Source organism: Phoca vitulina, unplaced genomic scaffold (assembly GCF_004348235.1).
Source record: "Phoca vitulina isolate PV1807 unplaced genomic scaffold, GSC_HSeal_1.0 scaffold2, whole genome shotgun sequence".
NCBI classification, from domain to species: Eukaryota; Metazoa; Chordata; class Mammalia; order Carnivora; family Phocidae; genus Phoca; species Phoca vitulina.
Window position 1 is genome coordinate 86,064,762 of NW_022589705.1, and position 27,110 is coordinate 86,091,871.

General features: G+C 40.7%; 1 protein-coding gene across 5 annotated transcripts in view; it reads left to right on the plus strand.

The window, feature by feature from the left end:
- Positions 1 to 2,940: 2,940 nt before the first annotated feature.
- Positions 2,941 to 27,110, plus strand: part of HP1BP3 (heterochromatin protein 1 binding protein 3) — a 36,517-nt gene continuing 12,347 nt past the window's right edge. Inside the window, exons 1-8 of one of the 5 annotated variants that reach the window (XM_032392010.1) lie at positions 2,941 to 3,068; positions 8,368 to 8,563; positions 9,011 to 9,110; positions 12,312 to 12,465; positions 14,163 to 14,322; positions 16,644 to 16,787; positions 18,798 to 18,878; positions 19,949 to 20,103. In XM_032392010.1, coding sequence (XP_032247901.1) covers positions 8,468 to 8,563; positions 9,011 to 9,110; positions 12,312 to 12,465; positions 14,163 to 14,322; positions 16,644 to 16,787; positions 18,798 to 18,878; positions 19,949 to 20,103 — 890 coding nt within the window. In that variant the 5' untranslated portion in view covers positions 2,941 to 3,068; positions 8,368 to 8,467. Of the gene's footprint in view, positions 3,069 to 3,554; positions 3,628 to 5,959; positions 8,011 to 8,367; positions 8,564 to 9,010; positions 9,111 to 12,311; positions 12,466 to 14,162; positions 14,323 to 16,643; positions 16,788 to 18,797; positions 18,879 to 19,948; positions 20,104 to 27,110 lie in introns of those variants that run through there. The other 4 variants (XM_032392027.1, XM_032392020.1, XM_032392036.1 and 1 more) reach the window with 4 other exon arrangements.

The window sequence follows — 27,110 nt, forward strand, 5'->3', positions numbered from 1 at the left end:
TACATTCTTAAGGGATCCAAGCCCTTGCCTAGCTTTTGGTTACTTCTGCATGAAATTGGAGTCTCTCAGCCTTGATTTGTGGGGATAATAAAGATCAGCCTTGTTAGGAACAGAAACCTCTCCCCACCAGTCAATAAAGAATTATTCCTCAAATCTCTCCTTATTAACGAGTGGAAAATGAGTAAAATAGGTAGACGTAACTTTCAACGTTCAGCCCCTTGACTGCAATATCATAGCTCTGCTCTGGAACACTCCTGGAAATCTGCAATTGTTTCAACTTCTGCTATGCTTATGCCCAAATCTCCAAAGCCATACATTTTTACTTTTCTATACAAAGCAAAACGTTTTAGCCTAACAGACTTAAGTATCACTTAGCTTTAAATTTGAGGGCTAGGGGCACCTGGGTGGCTCAGTCGTTAAGTGCCTTTGGCTCAGGTCATGATCCCAGGGTGCTGGGATCGAGCCCCATATCGGGCTCCCTGCTTGGTGGGGAGCCTGCTTCTCCCTCTCCCACTCCCTCTATTTGTGTTCCTTCTCTCGCTGTGTCTCTGTCAAATAAATAACATCTTAAAAATAAATAAAAATTAAAAAATTGAGGGACTGTGAAAAACTATTGCACTGACAACAGGCCATCTGCAAATCTTGCTGTATGCTAAAAGTTTCAACAGGGAACTGGCTTCTGAAAAAGTGGGTGTTTGTTGAAAACTAGAGATGATACAGTTGCATTGTGGGGAATTCTTAACACTTGCTTTTCTAGTTCACAAAACCCTACATTTCCTCGTGTTCCTGGGACTGTCAAGTCATTCCTGTATCCCAGGTGTTCCTGGGCAGAATTAAAAGTCCTCACAGACAACAGCACGTTTACTACTTCTGTCTGCTAGAAGTTCCTCTTCTAATCAGATACCCAGAATTCTTATTCTTCTGATTCCTGACTGTGGAAGGGAAGGCTTTAGATTCTCAAGTTTAGAGGTGGAAAAACAATGAATTCTCAATGATCAGTGAGACTTGTATGTTAGCTCTCATTGGCATTAGCACTTTAAAAGTGCTATAGAAGAGAGTGAAGCTTAAACCAAAGGAATGAATCTCTCAATGTTGGAACTTCAAGGGCTCTAATCAGTGTAAGAGATCTCTGTGACAGGGGTCTTCCGAGGCTCTGACGGTAATCTCCATACACTCCATACACTCCATAAGAGCTCACCTGCTCCTAAACTTGCCAAGGTGTGTGTTCCTTCCAGTTCAAGCCAAACAGCCTTAAAAGCTTAATAGTACAAAATTCATCGTGTAACTCTGTTTAACAAACACAACTGAATAATATTTTTTACAGTATAGCTCAAAGCCAAGTGAGATAAGCTATAAAACCATACCCCAATGGAGTCTTAACTCAGAGGCCGCTAAGTGTAAAAATCAAAACTAGCCAGATGTTACATTTAACAGATGTATAATGCCTCAACCAATATATAAGTACAGTAAAAAATTTAAAATCCCTTTGTAAGTAGAAAACTTAAAACTTCGGATTTCAGCAAGTGTAGCCTTAGCACATGGTTTGTGTGTCACACCCTTGAAGAATTTTAAGGTTTTCCCTAATTGGGTATACATGTTGTAAACAATAGAATAAAGGGTGTGTGTGTGTGTGTGTGTGTGTGTGTGTGAAGCAAAATCTGGAGGAGAAATCTAGTTTGCTCTTACCTGGGTCAGTTTCTTGAATAAGATGGAGCTAAAGACATTTTAGAGAAAAAGAACAAAAATAAGATGTTTTAAGTATACGAATACATAAAAATGGAATTGAGTCAGTAAAAAGGGATACAAAGGATAGAAAGGTTGATAACAAAGGAATTGAGCAGGACAAAGAAATGGCGCAAAATGACTGAAACCCCTTATGAACAGGTTGAATATGAAAACAGAGTGCCAGAGCATTGGTAATGCCATTAGTAAGCAGTTTTTGGTGGTGGTTAAATTTTATACAGCTCATTTTGCAACTGATGGAGTGAGTGGATGGCTATGACTGGGAAAGCTGGTGAGATAGTTAAAATGCTAATTATACAGCCCGAGGACTGGGCTAGCGAATACTTAAATGGTTTCATAATAAATCTTTAGAATTATTAGTACACGCATTTGAGTATCGGCCACATTGCTGTGAGCCTTGGGGTAATTCTAGTGTTTATTATTTCCCTATATTCATTCCCGGCACTACCTCTACCCCACAAAACACCTAAATACATTGGCTCTGAAAAGTTACATTTTTCAACAGTATGTACATTGCCTAAGTCCGCTGATACCAAAGTAATATGACAATTCAAAGGGAATTCCCTCTTTCCTGATGCCAGGGTTTACTTTTTGAGAATCCTTCTTGCGTATGCAGATAGGAGGCCACGGAAGACCCTTTCATAGATTAGAAAAGCAACTTTTCCAGTTCTTATCCTGAGTCACTACTCTGCTCTGTACTGTCTGGATACCTAATAGGAACGAATGTGAGGTACCGAATTTACCGCTATCTGGTTGTTCAGTTCTTCCACGGTCATCAAAGAAAGGCAGTTTGCTCTTGTGCTGTGGCTAAATTGAGAAGCGGGAGACGCCAGCCCCTCTAAAAGACAGACGCATCTCCAAAGCGGACAGACCGCGGACCCCGCTTCAGACCGGGGACCGAACTAGAGAGTAGCGAAAGGGAAGGGAGCGAAAAGCGTGCTCCTCCGAGGAAAACGAAACCGCACCCAAGCTAACGGGCACCACCGGGCAGTACCCGGGGGAAGTGTGGGCGGACGCACGGCCCCCTCCCGGGCGTCCTCCCGCCCCCGAGCGCCCTCTCACGTTGTTGCGCACCCGGCCGGGGAGGCAAGTCGCGCGCGTTCCCTCGGCTCCCGCGGGCTGGGGGCGCGATCGCAGTCGCGCGCGGGGGCGGGGCCGGCGCGGGAGTGCGCGCGCGCGCGCGCGGGGCCGCGGGCAGGGGGGCGGGGCGGCAGAGCTGGGCGGCTGGGCCTGGAGGACAGCGGCGGCGGAGACGACGAGCGGCAGAGGGAACGGCGCCGAGAGGCCGTGCGGAACGCGGGCGCCAGGAAGGGGGGAGCGCAGAGGTAACGCAGGACGGAACGGGCGGGCGGGGAGTGGGCGCGGGCTCGCTGGACCCCGAAGGCGAGTGGTCGAGGCCGCTCGCCCGGGGCGCCGACGCCGCTCCCAGAGTGGAGGGGGCGGGGCGCTCGGGTCCCCGGAGGTGGTGCCTTTTGTCTGCCTCTCCCGGCCGCTCCGCCCTCCCTCCCCTCTCCCCTGCGACCTAGCCCCCTGCCCCTCTCGTTGACGCCTCCTCCGGGGCCCTCTGGCGCGCGCGCTCCCGCCCTTGTTTTGTTTGGACTGAGGTGGGAGGAGGGGGTAGCTCTTCCCTGGTCCAGGGCCCTGCGTCCCAGCGCGCCTGCGCCAGCGTCCTCCCGCTGCGCTCCGATTGGCTGAGGCCTTGCGCATGCTCCCGAGGCCCGAGGCGGACCCCGCCGCCGCCCCCGCCCTCCCCTCCCCCCGCCGCCCCACTCCCTCAGCGGTTTTTGGAGCGGGTTCGAAAGATGCCGGCGGCGGTGACTGGCTGCGGCGGGCCCGCCCCCCGGCTTCTCCGCCCCCGCCGCCGCCATTACGGAGCTCCCAGTGGTGAGTGCGCGGAGCGCTAGTGCTCGCGGTCCGCCGCTTCTTGTGTCGCGCGGGCGACCGCTGCCGGGGTCGTGGTGTCGGCCTCGGCCGCGTGCATCCCCGAGCGCGAGCCCCGCGTCCCGAGCTGCCGGCCGCGCGGAGCCCGCGCCGCAGCTCCTCGGTGTCCGCCGCCTCTGAGCCCTCCTGTCATCTGCCGCGCTGCCTTCCTCTTGGCCCCGCGCTGCCCCGCCTCTGCTCGCGCCCCGCACCGGCCGCTCCCTGCCTCTTTGTCTCGGCTGCGCTGTTCCCCGTGTGCCTCTCCGCGGTCTGGGCGGGCGTTTCCGAGCTGCTGCTGCTCCTGCTGCTCCTGCCATGCGGGCCTGAGCTTTTCGTTTTCCCGTCTGGCATGCCCAGAGCTTGTCGCTCACCGCACCTTAGAAGGTGTGGTTTTAATTAAAAAAGTCGAACTCGTGAATATGAGCGTTTGTCAAGAGGTGGCAGGAGTGCTGAAGTGAGAGCCTCAGATCTGAGTTTTGATACCGAATTGGCCACTGTCTGTGCCCGAGGACGGGTCACTTAACCTTTTGGGGGCAGTATTCTCTCCTGCACGGAGGACTGGACAAGGTGAACTTGATTGCCCCTTCAGCGTACAAATTCTAAATTCTCTCTGTTGTTTATTATGCTTCCTGACTTTTCATTACACCGCAAAGTGAGAATCCAGTTAGAAATACGTCTAGGAATTCGCCTGGGACTTGTTAGGCAGCTCTCGTGTCTTAGAGTGAAATTAGACGTGACTGGTTCTATTTTGGAAGATACTTTGATTTTGTTTTATCTGGCATGGGCATGAAACTGCTCTGAGCTCTTTTAAGTTTTTATTGCTCTTTTGAAAAGTTCAGTTTACTATGTTTCAAAGTAGAAGTAACATTTTAAAGATCTATTTTGTTTTTTGTTTTGTTTTTGGTTTGGCTGCGTTTTTAAACTGACTTGGACGACTGAGGGCAGAAAGTTGGAGGAAGTATCCTGAACTGTTACAGATAGATGAAAATCATAACTGTTTAGGCAGTTAGGTTGTGATTGTGTTTTTCAGGGGGGGCCATGTAGTGTCCATACATACCATCTATTCCCAAGGTAATTAGGTACATACTGATTTGTTTAAGTGTAAAAGTGGGTGGGGGAAAGTTGCCAGCAAATTACCGGCATGCTTTTTGTGACATTACTATTAAGTCTGAATATAGTGAAAGACTTGAGGTTGCGAACATTTTGATATATTTTGTGCATGTAGCTGATGATTTTGTAATTTATAACACTGCACACATTTTATGGTAAAATATGAAATAATAGTACTTTCCCTAAAATGCATATCTTCAAGGATATCAAAAAACTACTACTACTACTAACCTTGTTAACCTCCTACTAATTTTTCTATTGCTTTCTCATAATGTAGAGAGAAATAAAAACTCTGGAATTCTAGACTTTATCACCTTTTTTTATTGCTTGCATTAAATTAAAAACAATTTAGAATTTCCTTTTACAAAGGCACCTCTTTGTATAGTTAATCTAACGTTAAAAAAAAAAACAAACCCAGATTGGAGACCACAGGAGGACCACATAAACCACAGGTAAACTCAGATTGGTTTTGGCACATAAAAGAACCTAGCTGGAAAACTTTTTCCATCTATTCATCATCCTTTCATTTAACAAACATTTGTTGAGCACCTGTTCTATGCCTTGGGTGTTCTTAGGCACCAAGTATGCATCAGTGAACCAGCTGGATAATCTCTCTGCTGGGGAATAAGCATGGTAGCCTAAAAGTCTGATTCAAAAGTACAGCCACAAAAAGTTAAATTAATAGGTACATGGTGATGATAAGGCAGTGTGAGTTAACCATCCATATGGTTTTGTTAGCTCTGTAATGAACATTGAACATATTAAGTAACTCATTAGCCAACCTGTTAAAAAGAATTATAGACTGAAGCTTTTTTTTTTATTTTTTAAGATTTTATTTATATATTTGACAGAGAGAGACACAGAAAGAGAGGGAACACAAGCAGGGGGAGTGGGAGAGGGAGAAGCAGGCTTCCCACGGAGCAGGGAGCCTGATGCGGGGCTCGATCCCAGGGCCATGGGATCATGACTGGAGCCGAAGGCAGACGCTTAATGACTGAGCCACCCAGGCGCCCCCAGACTGAAGCTTTAAGTTCCATGACCCTTAACCAAGGAAATTCAGAGCTGAGGCAAACATTTTTATTTTAAAGTAAACTCTGTGCCCAGTGTGGGGCTCAAACCCATGACCCCAAGATCAAGAGTTGTATTTTACAAACTGAGCCAGCCTGGTGCCTCTGAGGCAAACATTTCTTAATATTTATCCCAAATAACTTTGGGTTCCTTTTTTTAAGTGTTCTTCACGTACACTAAATATAGTAATAAGTAATTAGATGGCATTGTTCATTTAACTTTTTTTCCCCCAAATTTGTCCCAACACATTATGTGTTGGACACTGTTCTAGGTGCTACGAGTACAGTGTGAATTAAAGGTCCTAGCCCTTTTAGTGCTCTGGGTGCATTTGAGAGAGAGACATAATAAACAAGTAAACACATATTTTGACTTTCAGTTGGTATTAAATGCTAAAGAAACCCGAAGAATGAGAAGGACGGGAGGCCTTTCTGAGGGGCGTGACATTGAGCAGAAACCTGATTGAAGTGTGTAGGAAAAGAGTGTTTTAGTTTAAGAGAACAGCAAGTACAAACACCCTGAGGCAGGGATGAGGAGAGCACAGTGCCAGGGCCAAAAGGTCTTTGTGTTTGGAGTCGAGAGAGTAGAGTGATGGGTAAAGTAGTAGGAGGTGAGATTAGTAAAATAGGGGGATGGTAATTGGGAGGTTTTAAGCAGCAGAGTGTCAGGATTTACATTTTTGGTGGATGCAGCCAGGAAGATGGGCAAACCACCATTTTTTTTTTTTTTTTTTTAATTCCAACCTGGGCATGCTTCTTACCCGGCCTAATTTAAACTATCATTCTTGTCCTTGGGTTAATGATGTCTAATGTCTTTATGGACCATGTACTTGCTGCCCTGATTTTAGTTTCATCACATTGGCATTAGTAGTAGCTTCCTTTGCGTGCCCCCTCCCCTTTTAACTCATTTGTTTTAGTTTTGAGTAATTAATGAATATAGTAGACTGGAAAGGTTTTGATACTCTTTTCAGTATTGTGTTTACAGGGAAAATATTTTTTCAAGATATCCTATGAACAGAGACTCCTGAAGGTTTTTGTTGACTTCACAGTAGCATTTTCAACGTAGCTAGTGTTACTGTGGGTTAAGAAAGATGAATTCATTAGCCGTATCACTTTACCAAGAATAACCTGATTGTGGTGGTTTACTTCTCTACAGGGTTCACGTGTGAAAAGAGCAGCAGATTTGCTTAGTTTTTTTTTTAATTGTTCAAGAAAATATATTACTATGTAAGTGCTGGTTGCATGAATGAGCAGGTTTTTGTATTCAAATTATTCCAAGATAGACTTTTAGGTTTCACAAGCCTAAATAGTGTTCTTAAGCCCATCGTGGCCCTCTTTTCACAGATCAAAAAACAATTATTTTTACTTCTGTATTTTGTAATTCTTTGAAGTGAATTGCTATGTGAACATTTTAAGTAGTTTTTATAACATAATTTTTAAAATATTCATGAATATTACTAATTTACTCTTGATAATAAGTTTTAGTGCATCTTGAATTCTATCAGCTGCCTTTGCTTGCAGCTGATTGACAGTTCACAAGTCTGGCATTGCTCTTGGGGTTCCCATAAAAAGATTTTCCCTGTAAATGTGAAAGCATTCTCTATGTTTCGGTTTTTTGGATTTATCCTAGTTGTTGTAGCTTGGGACTATTACCTGACAAATTGAAAGCTCTTGAATTCCTAGACAGGGTCAGAGCTTAAAGTAGAGGTTGAATGACTAGTCTGCTATTCCCCAGCTCTTTGTTAATGTTCATTAGCACAAAGATCTAAACACTCAAATGATCATTTTCTTATATTTTGGAGAGATTTTTATTATAAAATGTCATTGAGTCCCAGATGAGATTTTTTTTTGAGGGCAGAGAGTATTAATGATCAGGTAAATTTGAGTGACTACATGGGTTTTATCTTTGAATATTTAATTATGTTCTTTCTTCTGTGCTAGTTTTGCCTACTTTAAAAATAACAAATAAGGTCTTGGAAGCATACTTCTCTTCTCCTAGGTGACGGTCTAAATTTGCTTCTCTAGGTCTGGAGGCTCTTAGAGTATCACGTTCTTCAGCAGGATTTTTGCCCTTGGATTACTTATCTAATGGAGATGAAGTCAAGGTTGCCGATAATTTTCCTGATCCGTTTGAGAACAATAACAACAAAAACCTTCTCTCTTCAGTAATTGAGTAAACATTTGACTAAACTGTTCCTTAGTCTCCTTATTCTGTCCTTTCTAAGTTCCTGATGGTAGCCGGAGGGGAATGGGGTTAGGTTCCTTAGGAGCTTTCTTGTCCTTGTTGCCTTTGTTCACGTGGCAGGTGCAACAGCTGCTGTGGCTTGTGCGTTTGTCTTAGTGGCTGCTTTACGTAGTCTGTATTTTGATAGTTGATTTTATCTTTCTGAATGATAACTGATCAAGTCATCTGTCACTTAACTATAAGTTTTATAGTTAATTTTTTCCCCTTTGGATGTGTATTAAATTTAGACATTTAGTTTAGTTTTGTTTCTGTTAATCTTCACACCAGGTCTTTTCTGTGCTTTAGGTTGACTCTTCACCACACTGAAACCATTAGGAAAAATCCTTGTGGTTAACAGCAGAGGCTTCAGAGTGTAACCTGTACTCGGGCCTAGAAATTATTTTAAATGGCGACTGATACGTCTCAAGGTGAACTCGTCCATCCTAAGGCACTCCCACTTATAGTAGGAGCTCAGCTGATCCACGCGGACAAGTTAGGTGAGGTAGGGGCTGACACATTCTTGAAGCTCACTCTTGGATCAGTCCCTGACTTCAGGCCCTGCTGGGTCCTTCTTGGTACATGTTCCTTTCCTTACTTTGGGGAGTTCTGGGTTGTGAATCTGAAAAAATCAAACATACAAAATTCTTTTCATCTTCCCTTTCCCCTCAAATTCCTGAGAAAACCTCCAACCTTCTAAATTTATTCCAAATCAAGTATAATTACCTGTTTCCATTTGAAATTCTAGCTAAAATAAAATATTTTGAAAAGTATTTTTTAAAAAATCATATTTATTACTTCAACAAAACTTGTTAAAAGTAATTTGCATCAGATCCTGGAGTCGACTTGAAGAATTCTCCTACATCTTCTAACACCCAGTTAGGCCCCTTGAGAAAGAGAAAAAAGAGAATTTTTCTTATGCATGTGTGATTATGGCTGTCTTTTTTCTTAGAAGGTAGAAGATAGCACCATGCCGATTCGTCGAACTGTAAATTCTACGCGGGAAGCTCCTCCCAAAAGCAAGCTTGCTGAAGGGGAGGAAGAAAAGCCAGGTAAAGTAAAGCAGTAGACAACTTAAAATGGCAAAAGTTTCTATTCCAGTTTGGAGTATCCCATTAATTCCTTTGAACTTAATTGTTCTTTTTTCATGGTTGTTTTGGGGGGACATTGAAAGAGAGAAGTGGTACCTATGGATATGTCATTTCCAGATCAAAATGAGCAAAGTAAGAATTTCATCTTGTCTCTAAAGATTTTTAGAAGGTGAAAATTTCATGTTCTTGGAATTAAAAAGAAAATAGTTGGCGAGAACAGGAACCGTCAAAGAGTAACTTCTGGCCATACTGTGTCATGGGGATGAAGACTGTGGAGGAATGGGGGTCTTGAGCCTTCAAGACAGACAGTGCAGGGTCACCCAGAAATCATCATGAGGCCTTAAGGGAACAAATGGGCAATCAAAGTATTGGTTTGTATTTGGTGTTGTTGGAGAGAAGATTGGCCATACAGAGTTGGGAACATAATGAATCAAGAAAAATGTAGAACCATCAACCTAGGTAATAGTGCTCCTTTATGGCATCTCCTTTTCCTTGTTTTTCTTTTTCTTCTTGTGACCTTTTTCTTTCTTTCCTTATCCTTTTCCCCTTTCTCCCTTGCCTTTCATCTTCAGTTTGCCAGGGATGAGCACATGGTGCTGTCCCTGTTGTGGCTATTAGAACTAAGTATTTGCTGACCAGCGCAGATTAGGAATAAAAAATATGTGCACCCTGTTGCCTTTATCCCTTGGTGCAGCAGGAATATACTCTTCCAGCTGAACCTGGGTTTTGTTTCAAAATACTCAGATGAATAGCACAAACAACTTGGGTACACTAGCCTGAGGTACTTAGGAGACATGGGAATCAGCATATGAAAAAATGAGAGGTGCTGGCGAGGTGACGTTGGTTATTTTGTCCAGCACTGTGATAGCCACTTTATGGCCCATCTTAAGCTGCCATTTGCTTTACAGTCAGCTAAAGCCACTAAATCACTAATCACATCAGTTTTCAGAATACATGCAGAGAGTTCAGGTATTGGAAAAGTCAGCCAGGAATTTAGAAAGGGTCAGTAAGTCACTTCACAAGTTCTGTGTGTAATCTCCCATTATAGTATTTTGTATATAAAAATAATTTGACTTCACTCATACTTTAGATTTTATAAATCCTGCATTTCACAGGACAGACGCGATAGTTTAATGAGTTGGAAACAGTGTCTTATACATACTGTATACTCAGTGTCTGTTGAATTACTGCACCTTTATTAATCCATCAACTATTAAACAGTTACTTTTTTTTTTTTTTTTAAAGATTTTATTTATTTGACAGAGAGACAACAAGAGAGGGAACACAAGCAGGGGGAGTGGGAGAGGGAGAAGCAGGCTTCCCGCTGAGCAGGGAGACCAATGTGGGGCTCGATCCCAGGATCCTGGGATCATGACCTGAGCCGAAGGCAGACGCTTAATGACTGAGCCACCCAGGCGCCCCTAAGCAGTTATTCTTGAGAAAATAATATGAAATTGAATTTATAGCTCTAAGAGTAAAACCCAGTAAACGGTTTTTTTCATCCGTTTTAGAATAAGGCAATGTAGAAGTAAACATAATGACTACTAATAAGTTCTTACTCATGCAGGAGTTAAATCAAGTTGGTGGGGTGAGGGACAGTAAAAGATACGTATGTGATTAAAAAAATACATCTAACAGTAATTATCTGAGTCACCAGATACCATTGTTACAATGAAGTTCTAGCTTTAATACTTTGTGAAATAGTTCTAGAAGCAGCAGGAGAGGCCAAAGATTGCAAGTGTACCTATAAAGCATTTTATACAATACCCATGATAAATCTGTGAGGTGAGATTACTGAAACTTGGAGATATCCAAGAACTTGCCCTAAGATAGCAAGCTAGAAAGTTATAAGGACTGAACTTGAATCCAGGTGTGTCTGACTCTTCAATTTTGGCTAAACCTGTATGTGAGGATTTTCAACTTATATGCAAGTCTGGTTGAAGGGCATAATCTAGGATGAGATCAACAAATGATAGTTGACTGTCCTGAAGTTCATGGTTTAGAATTTTAATTTGTTGAAAATTAGAAATTCCTTTAGAACTGTATATATGTGTTTTGGTTATAAGAAGGAAGTGGCATTTTTTTGTTCTCTTAGAAGTTTTCATCATGATAGTAATTTGTTCACATTTATTTTTTTTTTAAAGATTTTGTTTATTTGACAGAGAGAGAGAGAGACAGTGAGAGAGGGAACATAAGCAGGGGGAGTGGGAGAGGGAGAAGCAGGCTTCCCGCGGAGCAGGGAGCCCGATGTGGGACTCGATCCCAGGACCCTGGGATCATGACCCAAGCCGAAGGCAGACGCTTAACCGACTGAGCCACCCAGGCACCTGTTCACATAATTTAAATGACCAAACTCTTCAAGCCTATACTTTTATTTTTTTGCCTAAGTTTTGCCACTGGGGAGTCTTTTTCTTTGAAGTCCCTACTTAACCAAATCTAGGGTACTGTGTTTTGTAGTAACTGCTCCAAAGAGACATGCTGAGAAAAGACACAGATTAGCAACTGCAGACCTCACTATTCCCCCTCTCAGATTTCTGCTCTTGCCCCAGTCCTTTAACGTGGAAAATAGGTGTTCATTTTCTGTTACTTATTCCTTTCCTAAGATTTGTCTGTTAAATTATGAAATAGCTAATTTTTTTTTCTTTAAGATTTTATTTATTTGACAGACACAGCGAGAGAGGGGACACAAGCAGGGGGAGTGGGAGAGGGAGAAGCAGGCTTCCCGCAGAGCAGGGAGCCTGATGCGGGGCTCGATCCCAGGACCCTGGGATCATGACCTGAGCTGAAGGTAGATGCTTAACAACTGAGCCACCCAGGCGCCCCTGAAATAGCTAATTTCTTAATTATGAATTTTATCATTAATATTGCAGAGAGTGGGCAAGAGATTTGATTTGAGGTAAAATGAGTTTCTCTTTCTGTGTAATTGTCTGGTCCATCTCCTTTTATCACCTAATGGTCTGGATAAGCAACCCATTGAATAGGCAATTTGAGTGGACTAAAAAAGGAAAGAAAACTGCAACTGATTGTCATTTGTTCATTTTAAAATACATCTGTCAATTGGAGCATTTGGCTTTTCTGTTTAATAAATTAGACTTTTACCCTTTTATTGACTCAGTCTCTAATATATCTGCTTAATGCGATTCTGCTCACCTGATTTTTTAGAACCAGACATAAGTTCAGAGGAATCTGTCTCTACTGTAGAAGAACAAGAGAATGAAACTCCACCTGCTACATCTAGTGAGACAGAGCAGCCAAAGGGAGAAGCTGAGAATGAAGAGAAGGAAGAGAACAAGTCCTCAGAGGAAACCAAAAAGGAGTAAGGAGTTATGCCTTCTTGCTATTTATAATTGAAAACTATGTAAAAGGACTGTAGATCAGATTGTTTTACGGCTTTTTAACATTGGTTTATGCTAGATACTTGCTGTGTACTTGGATTTACTTTTTAGAATTATTGTTTGAAATGGGTTTGTTATGTAGTTGTAAGGCCTATTAGAGTTTGTAGTAGTTATTATAATAGTGGTTTGAATAACTCAAAATTCATTGCTCTTGCATTTGGAATTTTTTTTGTGCTAGAATTCATTGTGGGAGTGTCTGATATTTTAATCATTGACATAATTTCAATAAGAAATGAAACATGGGGCGCCTGGGTGGCTCAGTCGGCTAAGCGTCTGCCTTCGGCTCAGGTCATGATCCCGGGGTCCTGGGATCAAGTCCCGCATGGGGCTCCCTGCTTAGCAGGGAGTCTGCTTCTCCCTCTCCCTCTGCCTCTCTCTCTCTCCCTCTGTCTCATGAATAAATAAATAAAATCTTAAAAAAAAAAAAATGAAACATGACTCTAAAAATCTGACCTGGGAAATACTTCACCATTTTATTCCTGCCTCTGTGAGTTGTTTTTATATGTTTATGTTAGAAAACATTAATCTATAACAGCTATTGCCAGCATCACCTAAAACTCTGTGTGTGTATGATGAAGTATTCATCACTTGGAGGGTGACTTTATGAATCTGAAAGTGAAATTTGCTACTGGTCATCTGTACAATGTGGTGGCAATTCTTTTTTCTTTTTTCTTTTTTTCAAAGATTTTATTATTTGAGAGAGCACACAAGGGGTGGGGAAGGAGCAGAGGGAGAAGAATAAGCAGGCTCCCCGCCGAGCAGGGAGCCCTTTGTGGGGCTCCATCCCAGGACCCTGGGATCATGACCTGAGCCAAAGGCAGACACTTACTGACTGAGCCACCCAGGCGCCCCAGCAATTCTTAATTAAAGTTTTGTTTTTTTTGCAGGACAGCTGGTCGCATTCTAGTCTTTTCATAGTTGGTCAAAATTGTTAGGAATTATTTTTTAAATGAAAGAATGACTTAGTAATAACTATACTTTCTGGGTGTAGTCCTCAGGGAATCCTTTGTAGGTTTAAGTTCTCTGGAATTTTTAGCAGCTACCCTGTATTTTAGGTGCATGGAGTGCTATTATTATTATTTAGAATACAATCTGTGTAATGCTTTATGGCTCACAAAATTGTTTTTTCAAACAATCTCATAATTCTTGCAACAAACTTGTAAAATATTTGGCCTTAGATTACTATTTTACAGCTGAGGAGACTGAGACTCAGGTTACCTGCCAAGGTCATGTAGCTAGTAAATGTTAGAGCAAAAACCCAAACCCAGGTCTTCCAACTTCAGAGCTTGAGTTCTTTTCACTGTGCTAAATGACAGCTGTTGTAGTTTTTAGAATATGTTTTAAAATTCTCATTTCTTTAGTGTGCTGGCCTTTCATACCAGTGGTAATTTATCTGACTCCTCTCTCCTGCACCTAAGAGAAGACACCTTTCTGGTTCATTTATAGTATCCAATTTTTTAAAAAGGTTTTATTTTTTGAAAATTTGCTCATTTTATGTATCACTTCAGTGTGGCAATAAAACATTAATTTTTATCCTTTCCTTGTCTATTCTTCTTTCTGACTTTATACCTCTTTCTGCAGAGTTTACTTTGCATAATAACAATTATTTGTTTTAAAGTGAGAAAGATCAGTCTAAAGAAAAGGAGAAGAAAGTGAAAAAAACAATACCTTCCTGGGCTACCCTTTCTGCCAGCCAGCTAGCCAGAGCCCAGAAACAAACACCGATGGCTTCCTCCCCACGTCCCAAGATGGATGCAATCCTAACTGAGGCCATTAAGGCAAGTTTTTATTACAAACAGTTCATCTTAGATCTATTTTGTTCGTCTTTGGGTTATTTGAAAATGGCATATTCCTGTCCAGACATGAGAAATCTTGCTCTGTTTCCTAAAAGATACTTAAATAGAAGAAAGCCATTGTGAAGTTCCTGTTGTTTTTGTTAATAAGAAAATCACATTTGGTGAGCACTGTTAATTTTTTAATTCAAATTTATTATAGCAAGTATTTTTAACTTCAGATTTTTTTTGTTTTGCTCAGTTTATTGGTTAAATATAGTATTTATTTGAAGGCTGAACCTGTTAATTCATTCAGCAAACATTTAAGGACTAACTTCTCTGTATCTGTAAGCCTGCTAAGGATATAGCAGAGAATAAAACAGGGTCATCTCTGCCCTTATGAAGTCTGATTGTGACTGAGAGTAACTGAATAGCATAGAGGATTTTTATTTTAAAAAAGATACACTGTCTTTAGGTCCATTTTCAAAGCTGAGTGTCTAATACTGGTAATAGCTAGCTTTCTCACCTAAGCTCTAAGAAACCCTCTTAGAAACCTTACTATTTTGCTTCATCACCAAAAATTCTCCTTGCACAGCTTTCTGACTTTGCTGTAATCCACTGACTCCCATTAGCTTACGGGTCCTCACGTAGCTTTCTTATTTTAATTTTTAAGGTTATCTTATCATCTGACCTTGCCTTTTTTAAGTTTTCCTGGTTACTTTTACCTTGCTAATTCGCATAATATGATAATCTCACTAGCTCCTCTTATCTCATCATGCAAATTAACAAGACACCCTCATTTTAGGGATCTTGTTGCTAGGATCTCAGTCAGAATTGGGGAAAGAGGAATAAAGACCAATGTAATCAGGGTGGTGTACAGAGGAGAGAGCAGCCTAGTGGTCATTTTCAGAATTTGAGAATGAGACATAAACTGGAAAAGGGTTTGCCTTCACACCTCTCCCTGCACTCCTTTCAAGAGTGCTCTCAACTCCTTAAAACTTTCTTGGTTTGGATAGCTTGACTGTAATGAGATCTCTTTTCTTTGTATAGCCTTTCTTCCAGGATTTCACTTCATGACCTCTCAGCCTAGATTTCGAGGAGCAGGGTTACAGTGAGGTTGGAGAAGGGACTAAAATTTTAAAATAGTGAAACAAAAAATTAGAACAGTATAATTAGGCCTAAAGAATAGTTTGAATCTGATTGTGCATATTTGTACAAGGGAGGGTGTGTGTGTGTGTGTTGCATGCAGTGTAAGAAATCATGATTACAGATCATTGATACCATTTTGTGAATAAACAGAAGTCCTTATGTCTACTTCCATCTCAGTGTCAGTTTGGTGGAGCATAGAATTGCTTTAGCATTAGAGAGTCCTTTTCTGCTCGATTTTCTTTGTATTTTCTTAAAAAATCAGGAGTAAACTTTAATAGGTTGTAATAGATCAGAGATACTTGAAATAAGTCAACCATATTAACACAACTTTGTTTTATGTTGTACAATTTTTCTTTATTGTCAAAGTATGTAAAATAACATTCAATCAAGTCTTTATCCAATGAGAATAAATAAGTGCCACGTTCAGTTTATAGACAATGGCAACACAAAATTGGTGGACTAGCCCATTAGGTAGATAACAGATGCTCCTTACGTGTGCTTCAAAATGTAAAGCATTTGAAAAAAATTTGCCACCTTTATGACTTAATGACCTACTTAAGTCTTCCATGGTCATTAATCAAATGGCATATAGATAAATTGGATGGAAACAAAAGAGGGCATTTTAAGTCACAATCGAATGCCCTCATCGTTACCCAGAACTTTGCTTAAGATTTTGCCATCTGTAAACCAGTTTTATGCCATTTATTGAGATTATCTTTGCTAATGTTCTCTGCTGACATTCACACAAAGCCTACAGAGAACATTGGTCCTGGTATGCTTAAAGCTCATTCCAGAAAATGAATCAGATCTATAATCCTATAGTAATAGAAATGTTCTGTTTTCTTCATTTTAATGCTGGAGATCTGTCTTTTAAATATAGAATAGAATTAAAATGGAAGGAAGTTCTTCCTTGACACACAGAATGTTCACGTTTTATCTTCTCTTTGCCTGTCTTCAACTAAGTTATTGTTGCAAAAAGATTATTTCTGTATTTCTCAACAGCCATGATGAACTGAAGTTACCTGAAAGACTGTTCATTCTCCCTGCCATTTTTATCATCTTTTGTCAAGTTCACCTCCAAAAGAATTTATTTTGAAAACATATGTGTCAGATTCTCTGTCTAATGAAAAGCAGCTGGTATAAAGTAATGTGTATGGTTTGGTAAATCTGTTTTCTAGGCATGCTTCCAGAAGAGTGGTGCATCAGTGGTTGCTATTCGAAAATATATTATTCATAAGTACCCTTCTCTGGAGCTGGAGAGAAGGGGCTACCTCCTTAAACAAGCACTGAAAAGAGAATTAAATAGAGGTGTCATCAAACAGGTATTAAACAATTATTGGGGATAAGATCATTTCAACATGTATTAACTGTAAGTCCACAATAATATTTAGGCTTTCTGTGTCGTCTTTTGTAAATTAACATGATGATGAAATGTTTAAGCTTCACCTAGTTTTATTATTTGAGACTAGGTTTCAGAATCACAGGTGTGCCAGTTATCTTTGATAAGTTAACTGTTTTGGAGAGCAGAAGCATTATGATAGTGTAATTTGGTTCTGGTGCTCCTTGTACTTTTATAAATTTTATTTCTTTATTTATCTATTTTTTTAGAGAGCGTGAGTGCATGAGCTGGGGGTGGGAGGCAGGAGGGGCAGAGAGAGAGAGAGGGAGAAAATCTTAAGCAGACTCCGCGCTGAGCCCTACACAAGGCTTGAGATCATGACCTGAGCTGAAATCAAGAGTCAGATGCTTAACCGACTGAGCCACCCAGGTGCCCCATAATTGGATTTTCTTTGGGGGCCACTTAATGCTTGAGATTATGTAGTTCTGAAAATAAGATGTGGGGTCAAGGAATCAATTTATTGCAGCAGCAAAAAAGAATTATTCTTGTCTTGTGTTTGTTAGTTTTAAAGCCTGTTTTGTGACTGGACTTGTTACTGTTACGTATTTGTAAATAGGTTCACTTTAACCTAACAGTATTAAAGCTTGTTAGGAGCATCAGAGAAGCCTGAGTAAATTGAGACTAGTACTAAAACCAGTAATGATTTCAGGCATAAACACATGTTATTTTGCATAGTACATCAAAATATTGTTTAGAATCATAAAAATTTAAAGTTGGAATGGACTTTATCTTAAATCCTCTTCAGAGGTCCAGTAATTACCACGATCCCATGGTACTGGCAAAAATGGTTCAAAGGACATAGTTAACTGTATTCCCAGAGTCCTGTTGCCTTTTCTTTCATACCTTTCTGCACAATTTGATTAATACAGAATTCTGTGCCACTAAGGCATTTAAATTCTGATTAGGAACTTTCAACAAGTACTTCATTCCACAAATATATATTGTTCCTGTGTGCCAGGTGCTTGGGGACCCATCAGTGAGTAAAGCAGATTCCTGCTGTGGAGCTAACATTACAGCTTTCTTAAAATGTTGTATAACTGATATTTATATGGCCTTTAAAATAGTCACTGATTTAAAGGTATTATCTAACCAATGTAATTAGAACCAAAGACTTGTCCTCTATCATAGTGTATGTCAGCACAGTTTATGAGCTGGCTTCATGGGGTTTTTTTTTTGTTTGGTTGGTTTTTTTTTTTTTTTGTGAAATATAGTTTATGACCTATTCTTGCCTCGTAGGCTGACCTCAGTTTGATGCTTAAACAACAGTTTATAGGCTGAAAGCATTTCAGCTTGATTGCTACATTCATAGTAGCACAAATAAAGCTAAGGTGTGGAGGACTCAGGTTAGTGCCAATCAGCTTTAAAGTTCTATGAAAGTGCTTTGTAAACTGTGGAAATATGTGGTAAGACTTACACATACCATATGGGGTGGCTAAGAATTAATTAGATAACTATTCCCATGTGCAGTAATAATCACTAATGGGCGATCTGGGAAGCACTGTAGTTTGAGATCAGCAGGCTGTATACTTTTGCCAAGGAATGATCTTCCTTTCAAGATAGAGGTTTTCTCATTTTCCCCAAGAGATTGTCCCTTCTTTCATGGTACTTTTTTTGGGGGTGGAACGCTTGTAGATTATTTAACCTGGTATCACAATAGCATCCGTCCCAGTTCCATAGATGGGGAAACAAAAGCTCAGAGACTTTACGGGGTTGTCCAATATTGAATGGCTGGAGGGTACCATAAATAGGATTCGGTCCCAAGTCTTTCAGTCTATCCATTGTTCTTTTTTCTCTGAAGGGTTGAACAGCACTTTACATTAGTTCTTGTATCACCATGCCTTGTACTTTGCTTGGACTAGTATAAAGTTATAAATGTTAATACCAAAATAATTTTAAAATATTGGTTATTGTAACTATAATTAATTTACCTTAGGTAAAAGGAAAAGGTGCTTCTGGGAGTTTTATTGTGGTCCAAAAACCAAGAAAAACACCTCAGAAATCCAGAAACAGAAAGGTAAGAAGTCTGTACCACAGTTTGAGCACTGTCAAACTCCTTCTTCCACTAAAAATAGCAGCACTGGTTGAGTGTTCACTGTGTGCCGGCAGGGTGCAGAGTGCAGCCTTGCTGCTCAGGCCTTCGCTCACTACTGGCCCCCTAAGGAGTAGAAAACGGGCAGTGTGTGAATCCACGCACTCCAGCCCCAGAGCCCATGCACTTAACTGCCATAAGTTGAATTATGGGCAGCTGTACGAATTCTACTGCTTTTAATGAAATGTCTGAAAAGGGGCATATGAGTACCTCTTTACCCATTATTAGACCCCAAAACTACACCTAGAGACTTTTTCTTTTCTTTCCTTTTTTTCTCTTCTCTTTTTTGTACATACTAATACTTCTCCTCCTTGAGATACATAATTTCATTTATGGGAAGTATTTGTACAATAATAAAGTGAAATGTGTAGTATTTCCTCTATGTCAGTAAGTGAAATCATGACTATTGCTCTACATCTGTGTTTTTGCAACTCCAAAGATTTTTGTACTTTTTTCCTAAAACTTTGAATGAAATGAACTTTTTTACGGTGCTTTCTGGTGCTGCATGATCCTTTTCATTCTTTGTTATTGAAGGCTAAGAATAAACTAGGATCTTTAATTAAAGTCTACCATTTCTTATCCTTTTTTTTTTTTTTTTTGAGTGGGAGGGGCAGAGGCAGAGGGAGAGAGAGAAATCTTAAGCAAGCTCCACACCCAGTGCAGAGCCCGATCTGGGGCTTGATCTCACAACCCTGAGATCGTGACCTGAGCCGAAATGAAGAGTCGGACGCTTAACTGACTGAGGCACCCAGGTGCTCCTCTTGTCATTTTTATACATATTTTAACTCAATCTGAAGTTATCTCAAATAAGTTGCCACACAAATGCCATTATACCCCTGTGGTATATTTATTTGAATGTGGAAAAAAGTGATAGTTTTCTACAAGTTAGTTGATTTGGCAGTCAATTTAGGAAAGCCCTTGAGTTGAATAGAGAAGCATTTGAACAGAAAACCCTATATTCTATACTGATGATAATTTTTGATATTATATTTCAGAACAGAAGCTCTGCAGTGGATCCAGAACCACAAGTAAAGTTGGAGGATATCCTCCCATTGGCCTTTACTCGCCTTTGTGAACCTAAAGAAGCTTCTTACAGTCTCATCAGGAAATATGTGTCTCAGTATTACCCTAAACTTAGAGTGGACATCAGGTATGAGCCGTTGATGTAGACTTTAAAGTACGGATGTCTGTGTTACTGCCTTAGCCCTTTTCTCATGAGAAAGGAGAAAGAGTAAATATTCAAGAAGGAGAACATTTGGGGACACCGTGGGTGGCTCAGTCGGTTAAGCATCTGCCTTCAGCTCAGGTCATGATCTCAGGGTCCTGGGATCGAAATCCACATCAGGCTCCTTGCTTGGCAGGGAGCCTGCTTCTCTCTCTGCGTGCTGCTCCCCCTGCTTGTTAGTGTGTGTGCATGCTCTCCCCCCCCCCCCCCCCCCTCTGATAAATCAATCAGTCTTTTTAAAAAAATGAACAGTTGGGTTGACTTACACATTTTGACCATTGTGAATAATACTGCTTATGAGTAGTGATATACTAACATCTCTTTAAAACCCTGCTTTCAGTTCTTTGGGATATATACTCAGAAGTGAAATTGCTAGATGATATGATAATTCTAGTTTTTATTTTTTTGAGGAACTGCCATGCTGTTTTCCACAGCAGCTATATCATTTTACATTCCAACCAGCAGTGCACAAGGGTTCTAATTTTTCCATATCCTCGCCAACCCCTGTTTTTCTGATTTTTTTTTTTTAAAGATTTTATTTATTTATTTGACAGCACAAGTAGGCAGAGCAGCAGGGAGAGGGAGAAGCAGGCTCTCCGCTGAGCAGGGAGCCCGATGTGGGGCTCAATCCCAGGACCCTGGGATCATGACCTGAGCTGAAGGCAGACACTTAACTGACTGAGCCACCCAGGTGCCCCTGTTTTTCTGATTTTTTGATATTAGTTATTCTCAATTGGTATGAGGTGATTGGTATGCTTTTTTTTTTTTTTAAAGATTTTATTTATTTATTTGACAGACAGCGAGAGAGGGAACACAAGCAGGGGGAGTGGGAGAGGGAGAAGCAGGCTTCCCGCCGAGCAGGGAGCCCGATGTGGGGCTCGATCCCAGGACCCTGGGATCATGACCTGAGCTGAAGGCAGATGCTTAACGACTGAGCCACCCAGGCGCCCCTGCATTATTTTTTATTTAGAGTTTGAAATGTAAGAGAATTCAGGTTTCTATAAACCTCTACAGAGATATAGCATAGTATCTTTATCATTTAAACATTTAAGGTAGAATTGTGGGAGAATTTTGGTAGTAATTCATTTCCAAAAAATACTACTTAAAAATATCTAGACTGATCATTTAGACTGTCACATGTGCTAATTTGTGGATTTGTGCAGATATATTAATTTGTTTAAATTTGTAATTCACAGAGTTTGTGTTTTGAGTGTGTTTATGTGAGGTCTTTGTTATGATGACTTTTGGAGAATTGTCTTCAATCCGGAGTCATTTCTGTGATTTTTATTTGCAGGCACATTGTCCTATATTGTTTAGTACCAGTATTTACTTGCATTACTGAGGCATTGCAATTAGAATTGCTGAAGTTTCAGCCCAGACACCACATTTTCAGAAAAGCACTTAGTGATCTTCAGAGTGCTCAATTAAAGAGTCAGTGAAATGGTACAAAAGGAATCATAGAAGCACAAAGTTTGAAATTAATATCCTGATTTTTTTGTGCTTTTTCTACCCTGAGTATGACCGCAGACAGAGCTGTGAGCTAGAAATGCATATGTATGATGCATTTAAAGATGGAAACACATTTCAGGTTTATCGCTTTACTGTCTGGTGACTGGAGACATTATCTTCCAGCTTTTTTCTTTCCTTACCATACTATTCTACTCACAGGAGACAGGTGATTGCTAGCAGCGTAACTTCACTCCATGTCTCATCTTTAGAAACATTTCCTGTCATCATCTTATGTTGAAACAAAATTTGTCCAATAGACGGGTTACCAACCCATAAATGGTAACAAACCTGGAGACCTTTTCCTATGACCTTAATAATGGTAACTTTTTCTTTTGAAACCCTTTTTCCTTTTACTTCTGTGAAACCATAATGATTTTCTTTACCTCTGACTGTAGTGGAGTCCTGACATACAGTTAACATGACAATTTAGCCATACTTAAACTTGGTCAAACAAAAGAACAAGAAAAATGCAGTATTAAAGTATGAGTTATTTGTACTTGCTGTCTACAGTCTTCCGCCTCCTGCCCCTTTTTTTTTTTTTTTTTTAATTTTATTTATTCTTCTTGGATAAGCTCTACACCCAATGTGGGACTTGAACTCAACAACCCTGAGATGATGCTCCTGACAGCTGTATGCTCTACTAACTGAGCCTGCCAGGCACTCCTCTCCCCTCCTACTTTTTTAAACCCACTTTGTCACACTTTACTCTCAACCACCTTACCCGGATTACTTCTTCCTGTCAGTGTTGCTGATGACCTCCATGTTGTAAATTTTAGTAGTCCGTTCATAGTCCTTAACTTACTTGCTAGTCTTTCACGGGCATTTAACACAGTCAAGGACTCCTCTACTTCCTTTCTTTACTTTCTTCACTTGCCTTCTAGGACAGCCTATCTTTCTGATTTTCTTCCAACTTCACTAGCCATTCTTTCTCAGTCTCCTAAGGGTTAGACCTTGGGCCTCTTGTCTTTTTTTTTTTAAGTTGTTTGTTTTGTTTTGTTTTGTTTTTGTTTTTTAGTAATCTCTGCACCCAGTGTGGAGCTCAAACTCATGATGCTGAGATCAAGAGTCTCATGCTCTTCTGACTGAGCTAGCCAGGCTCCCTTCTTGTCTTTTCTATCCACATTCTCTTGGTAATTCTTTTCACTGTCAAATCTATACACTCCTAATTTTACAGATACATAAATCTAGCCCATACCTCCCTCCTGGCTGCATATTATTTACATAGATAGATACTTATTTGCTGTCACTATTTGTGTTTCTAACTTGACATGTTCAAAACTGAACTCTTGACCCCCTCCCAAAAAACTTGTGTCTTCCATATCTTCTCCACTTCGGTTAATGGCAACATCATCTTTCTAGCTGCTGAAGCCAGAAACATTGGTTTTGTGCTGGTCTCTTCTATTTATCCCACACCTCCATCTAATTTGTAAGCAATTACTTTGGCATTAATATATTACGATAAACAGACCTCTTCTCATTATCTCCACTGTTACAGTCTCTTCCAAGCCATCATCATTTCTGTTGTATTAGTGTAATAACTTCCTAACTGTACCTCTCATGCTCCCTCCCCTTCAGTGTGTTCTTAACATAGCAGTGATAGTGGGACTTTCAAAAATGTAAGTTAGATCATATCACCTTGCCACTCAGACCTTCCAATGGCTTCCCAACCCCCACAGAGTTAAAGCCAGAGTCTCTAAAACAGTACACAAGACACTACACTTCATTGCGTCTCTGACCAAACCCCCACTACCCTTAACTGGCCTCAGAGTCTGCATGCTTGCTCTTCCCTTTGCCTGGATGGTTTTCCCCGTGATCCACTTGCTCACTCCTTCACTACCCTCAGGTTTTTACTCTAATGTCATCATTAGAATGCTTTGACTCTTCCTTGATGGCCTTCCTTTTTTTTTAATCATTTTATTTTGGAAACTTTAGAACATACAAATGTAGAGAGAACATAACCATCATACTAATATTATTTAAGTTCTTAATATCCAGGCCATATTCATTGTCCCCAATTGTCTCCAAAATGACTTTTTATAGTTGGTTTGTTCCAGTCGGTGTCCAGACATGGCCCATACACTGGATTTGATTGATGGAACCACCCAAAATACACCTGCAACCTTTCCCTCCTCTCCCAGCATTCAGAATTCTACTTCTCTGCCTTATTTTTCTCCATACCACTCATCACATTCTACCATATACTACATCTGCCTGGCCTTTTTAAAATTACCTGTCTACCCCATTAAAATGTCAGAATCCTGAAGGCCAGGATTTTTATTTAAATTGTTCACTTCTGTTTCCTCCAAGCCTAACACATGGTAGATGCTCAATAAATATTAGTTGAATGAGTGAATGAATGAATGTGGGCATTTCACCTGGCCATTCCACGAAGAGCCTGTGTCCTGGAGCATGTGAAATGAGATGTGAATTTCTCCTCCTCTATACTAGAGGCTGTAGATCATTGTGGTTAAGAGCACAGACTTTGCAACCCTTAGGTTTAAATCCTGATTCTGTCGTTTTCTAGCTTTGTATCACTAAATAAGTTATCCCTTTGTGTCTCAGTTTTCTCATTGATAAGCAGTGTATCAAAATAAGGTTGTTAGGAGGCTCAAATCTCTCAGTACACGTTAAGCACTTAGAACAGTGCCTGGCACATAGTAAGTGCTCAACTCGTGTTAATATTATCAGTCTCAGTTCCAACATCATTCTCATTGTATGAGCATTACACTGTGCTAAATATGATTCTAATGCTTAAAGAGTATTTTTTAGGGGCGCCTGGGTGGCTCAGTCAGCTAAGCGTCCCACTCTTAATTGCTGTTCAGGTCATGATCTCAGGGTTGTGAGATTGAGCCCCATGTGGGGCTCCGTGCTGGGTGTGGAGCCTGCTTAAGAGTCTCTCTCTCCTCTCTCTTTGCCTCTCTTCCATTCCCCGCTCTCTCTGTATATAAAAAAATTAAATTTTAAAAAGATAGTGTTTTTTTATATAATATGCAAGTCACCTCCTTAATTTGGTAGCAATGATTTTTTGCAGTCCTAAATTAAAAACTGGGCATGTTGGATTTACGTAGAGACTTTGGGTTCATTCTAAGAAGGTACCTTTAGAAACTTTCAAGGGTAGAGGCGCCCGGGTGGCTCAGTTGGTTAAGCGTCATGGTCTCTTCAGCTCAGGTCATGATCCCAGGGTCCTGGGATTGAGCCCCACTTTAGGTTCCCTGCTCAGTGGAGAGCCTGCTTCTCCCTCTCCCTCTGCTGCAGCCCTGCTTGTATGTGCGAGCACTCGCGCGCGCACTCTCTCTCTCTGTCAAATAAATAAATCTTAAAAATAAACTTTCAAGGGCAATTCTACATGAATTAGGAATCATTGTGTCTGCTATAACTTCATCATACTCTTTTTGATTTGTTCTTTCTGCCTCCACCAAAATAAGAACATAGCCCAAGATTCCGTTGTATGCCCTATACCTTTCTCTAAACTTTTTAATCTTCTTGGTGACCCTTAGATTCTTAATATTTTCAACACTAATTTCAAGAGTTTTTTGATCTTCTTAATTCCATTTATGCATTTCTTATTTTTTTAAGATTTTATTTGAGAGAGAGGGACAGAGAGTGAGCACGAGAGAGTGAGCACGAGCAGGGAGGAAGGGCAGAGGGAGAGGGAAAAACAGGCTCCCTGTTGAGCAGGGACTGAGCCACCCAGGCGCCCCATTTATGCATTTCTAACAGGCTGATGTAACTTTCTTATTTAGATACTTGCAACTCAGAATCTTTGCTAGTGTCTGGGTGTTATGCACAAACAATGAATCATGGAACACTATATCTAAAACTAATGATGTAATGTATGGGGATTAACATAACAATAAAAAAATTAAAAAAAAGAATCCTTGCTAGTGTCAGCTGCATTTTTGTCTTCTATCACTTACCTTTGATTCTCCCTGTGCATGGCTTTCATCTTTATATCTCTCAATGCAGACTGATTTTCTCACAGTTGAGAAACACAGCGCTCAGCAGTCACCCATTATTCCCTGCTTCTAATTAAACTGGTATAATTATCTAATTAAAAACAAAAATTGTTATAATAATAAAAAGTCCCTTGAATCTTATGTATAGGGCTTTATAAAACACTTTTGTTTATACTGTTTTCCATGATTCTTAAAATAGACTTAAAAATATACATTCCTACCCCAGGTTTGCTTACCCAGGGTTACCTGACTGTTCACTGGTAAAGCCAGAAGTTTATTTTGTTTTTCAGTTTCACACTTCTTGCTTTTTCCACTGTTGGGTGTCTTATATTGGAAAGTGCAAGCATAACATAGTGAGTAAGAATGTAGAACCTGGGGGCGCCTGGGTGGCTCAGTCGTTAAGTGTCTGCCTTCGGCTCAGGTCGTGATCCCAGGGTCCTGGGATCGAGCCCCACATCAGGCTCCCTGCTCAGCAGGAAGCCTGCTTCTCCCTCTCCCACTCCCCCTGTTTGTGTTCCCTCTCTCTCTGTCTCTCTCTCTCTCAAATAAAAAATCTTTAAAAAAAAAAAAGAATGTAGAACCTGGAATCAAACTGCCTAAGTTTGTAACTGGTTCTTCCACTGCCTAGCTGTGTGACCTTGGAGAAATGACTTTTCTGTGTCACTCAGCTTTTCCCCATCAGTAAAGTATGGGCAATAATAGTACCTATTTTTTGGATTTGTTGTATTTTCTGGTTTATTCCACACATATAAAGCATTTCAAACAGCACTTGGCACCTTAGTAAGTGCAAAATGGTGTGATACAGACTATAGAATTTTTCAGAACAGGGAACTGTGCCTGGGAATTAGCAGTAAGTTAAAAGAGATGGGGCTTGATTAGGTCTAGAAAAATGTAGAATTTTTTTTTTATTTAAGATTTTATTTATTTGTCGGGGGGGAGAGAGGGAGCGCACAAGTAGGGGGAGCTGCATTCAGAGGGAGAAGCAGGCTCCCCGCTGAGCAAGGAGGCCGATGTGGGACTCGATCCCAGCACCCTGGGGTCATGACCTCAGTCAAAGACAGACGCTTAATCGACGGAGCCACCCAGGCGTCCCAAGAATATAGAATTTAGATGGATGGTAGAGTGGGGTAGGCATTCCTAAAGGAGCCTCATGAGAAAATTTCAGAGGCAGGAGTTGGCATTCTTTTTTGAGAGCTAAAAGGAGCTTGGATCTGACTGCATCTAGACTAACAAGGAGTGAGATTACGTCATGGAAGGCTTTGAAGCTGGGTTGAGGCATTAGGACCTGCCACCTGATCAGTTGAGTAACATCATAAAGGTGGCCTTTGTAGGTATATTGACCTAATAGTGGTATGCATTATGAAAACAGAAAGCAGCACAGTGCCCAGAAGGGAGGGTATGGTAGCTGATACTAAGGTTATGGCAGTGGTGAAAGAATGGTCCATTCTGAGAAGTTTTGAAGCAGTT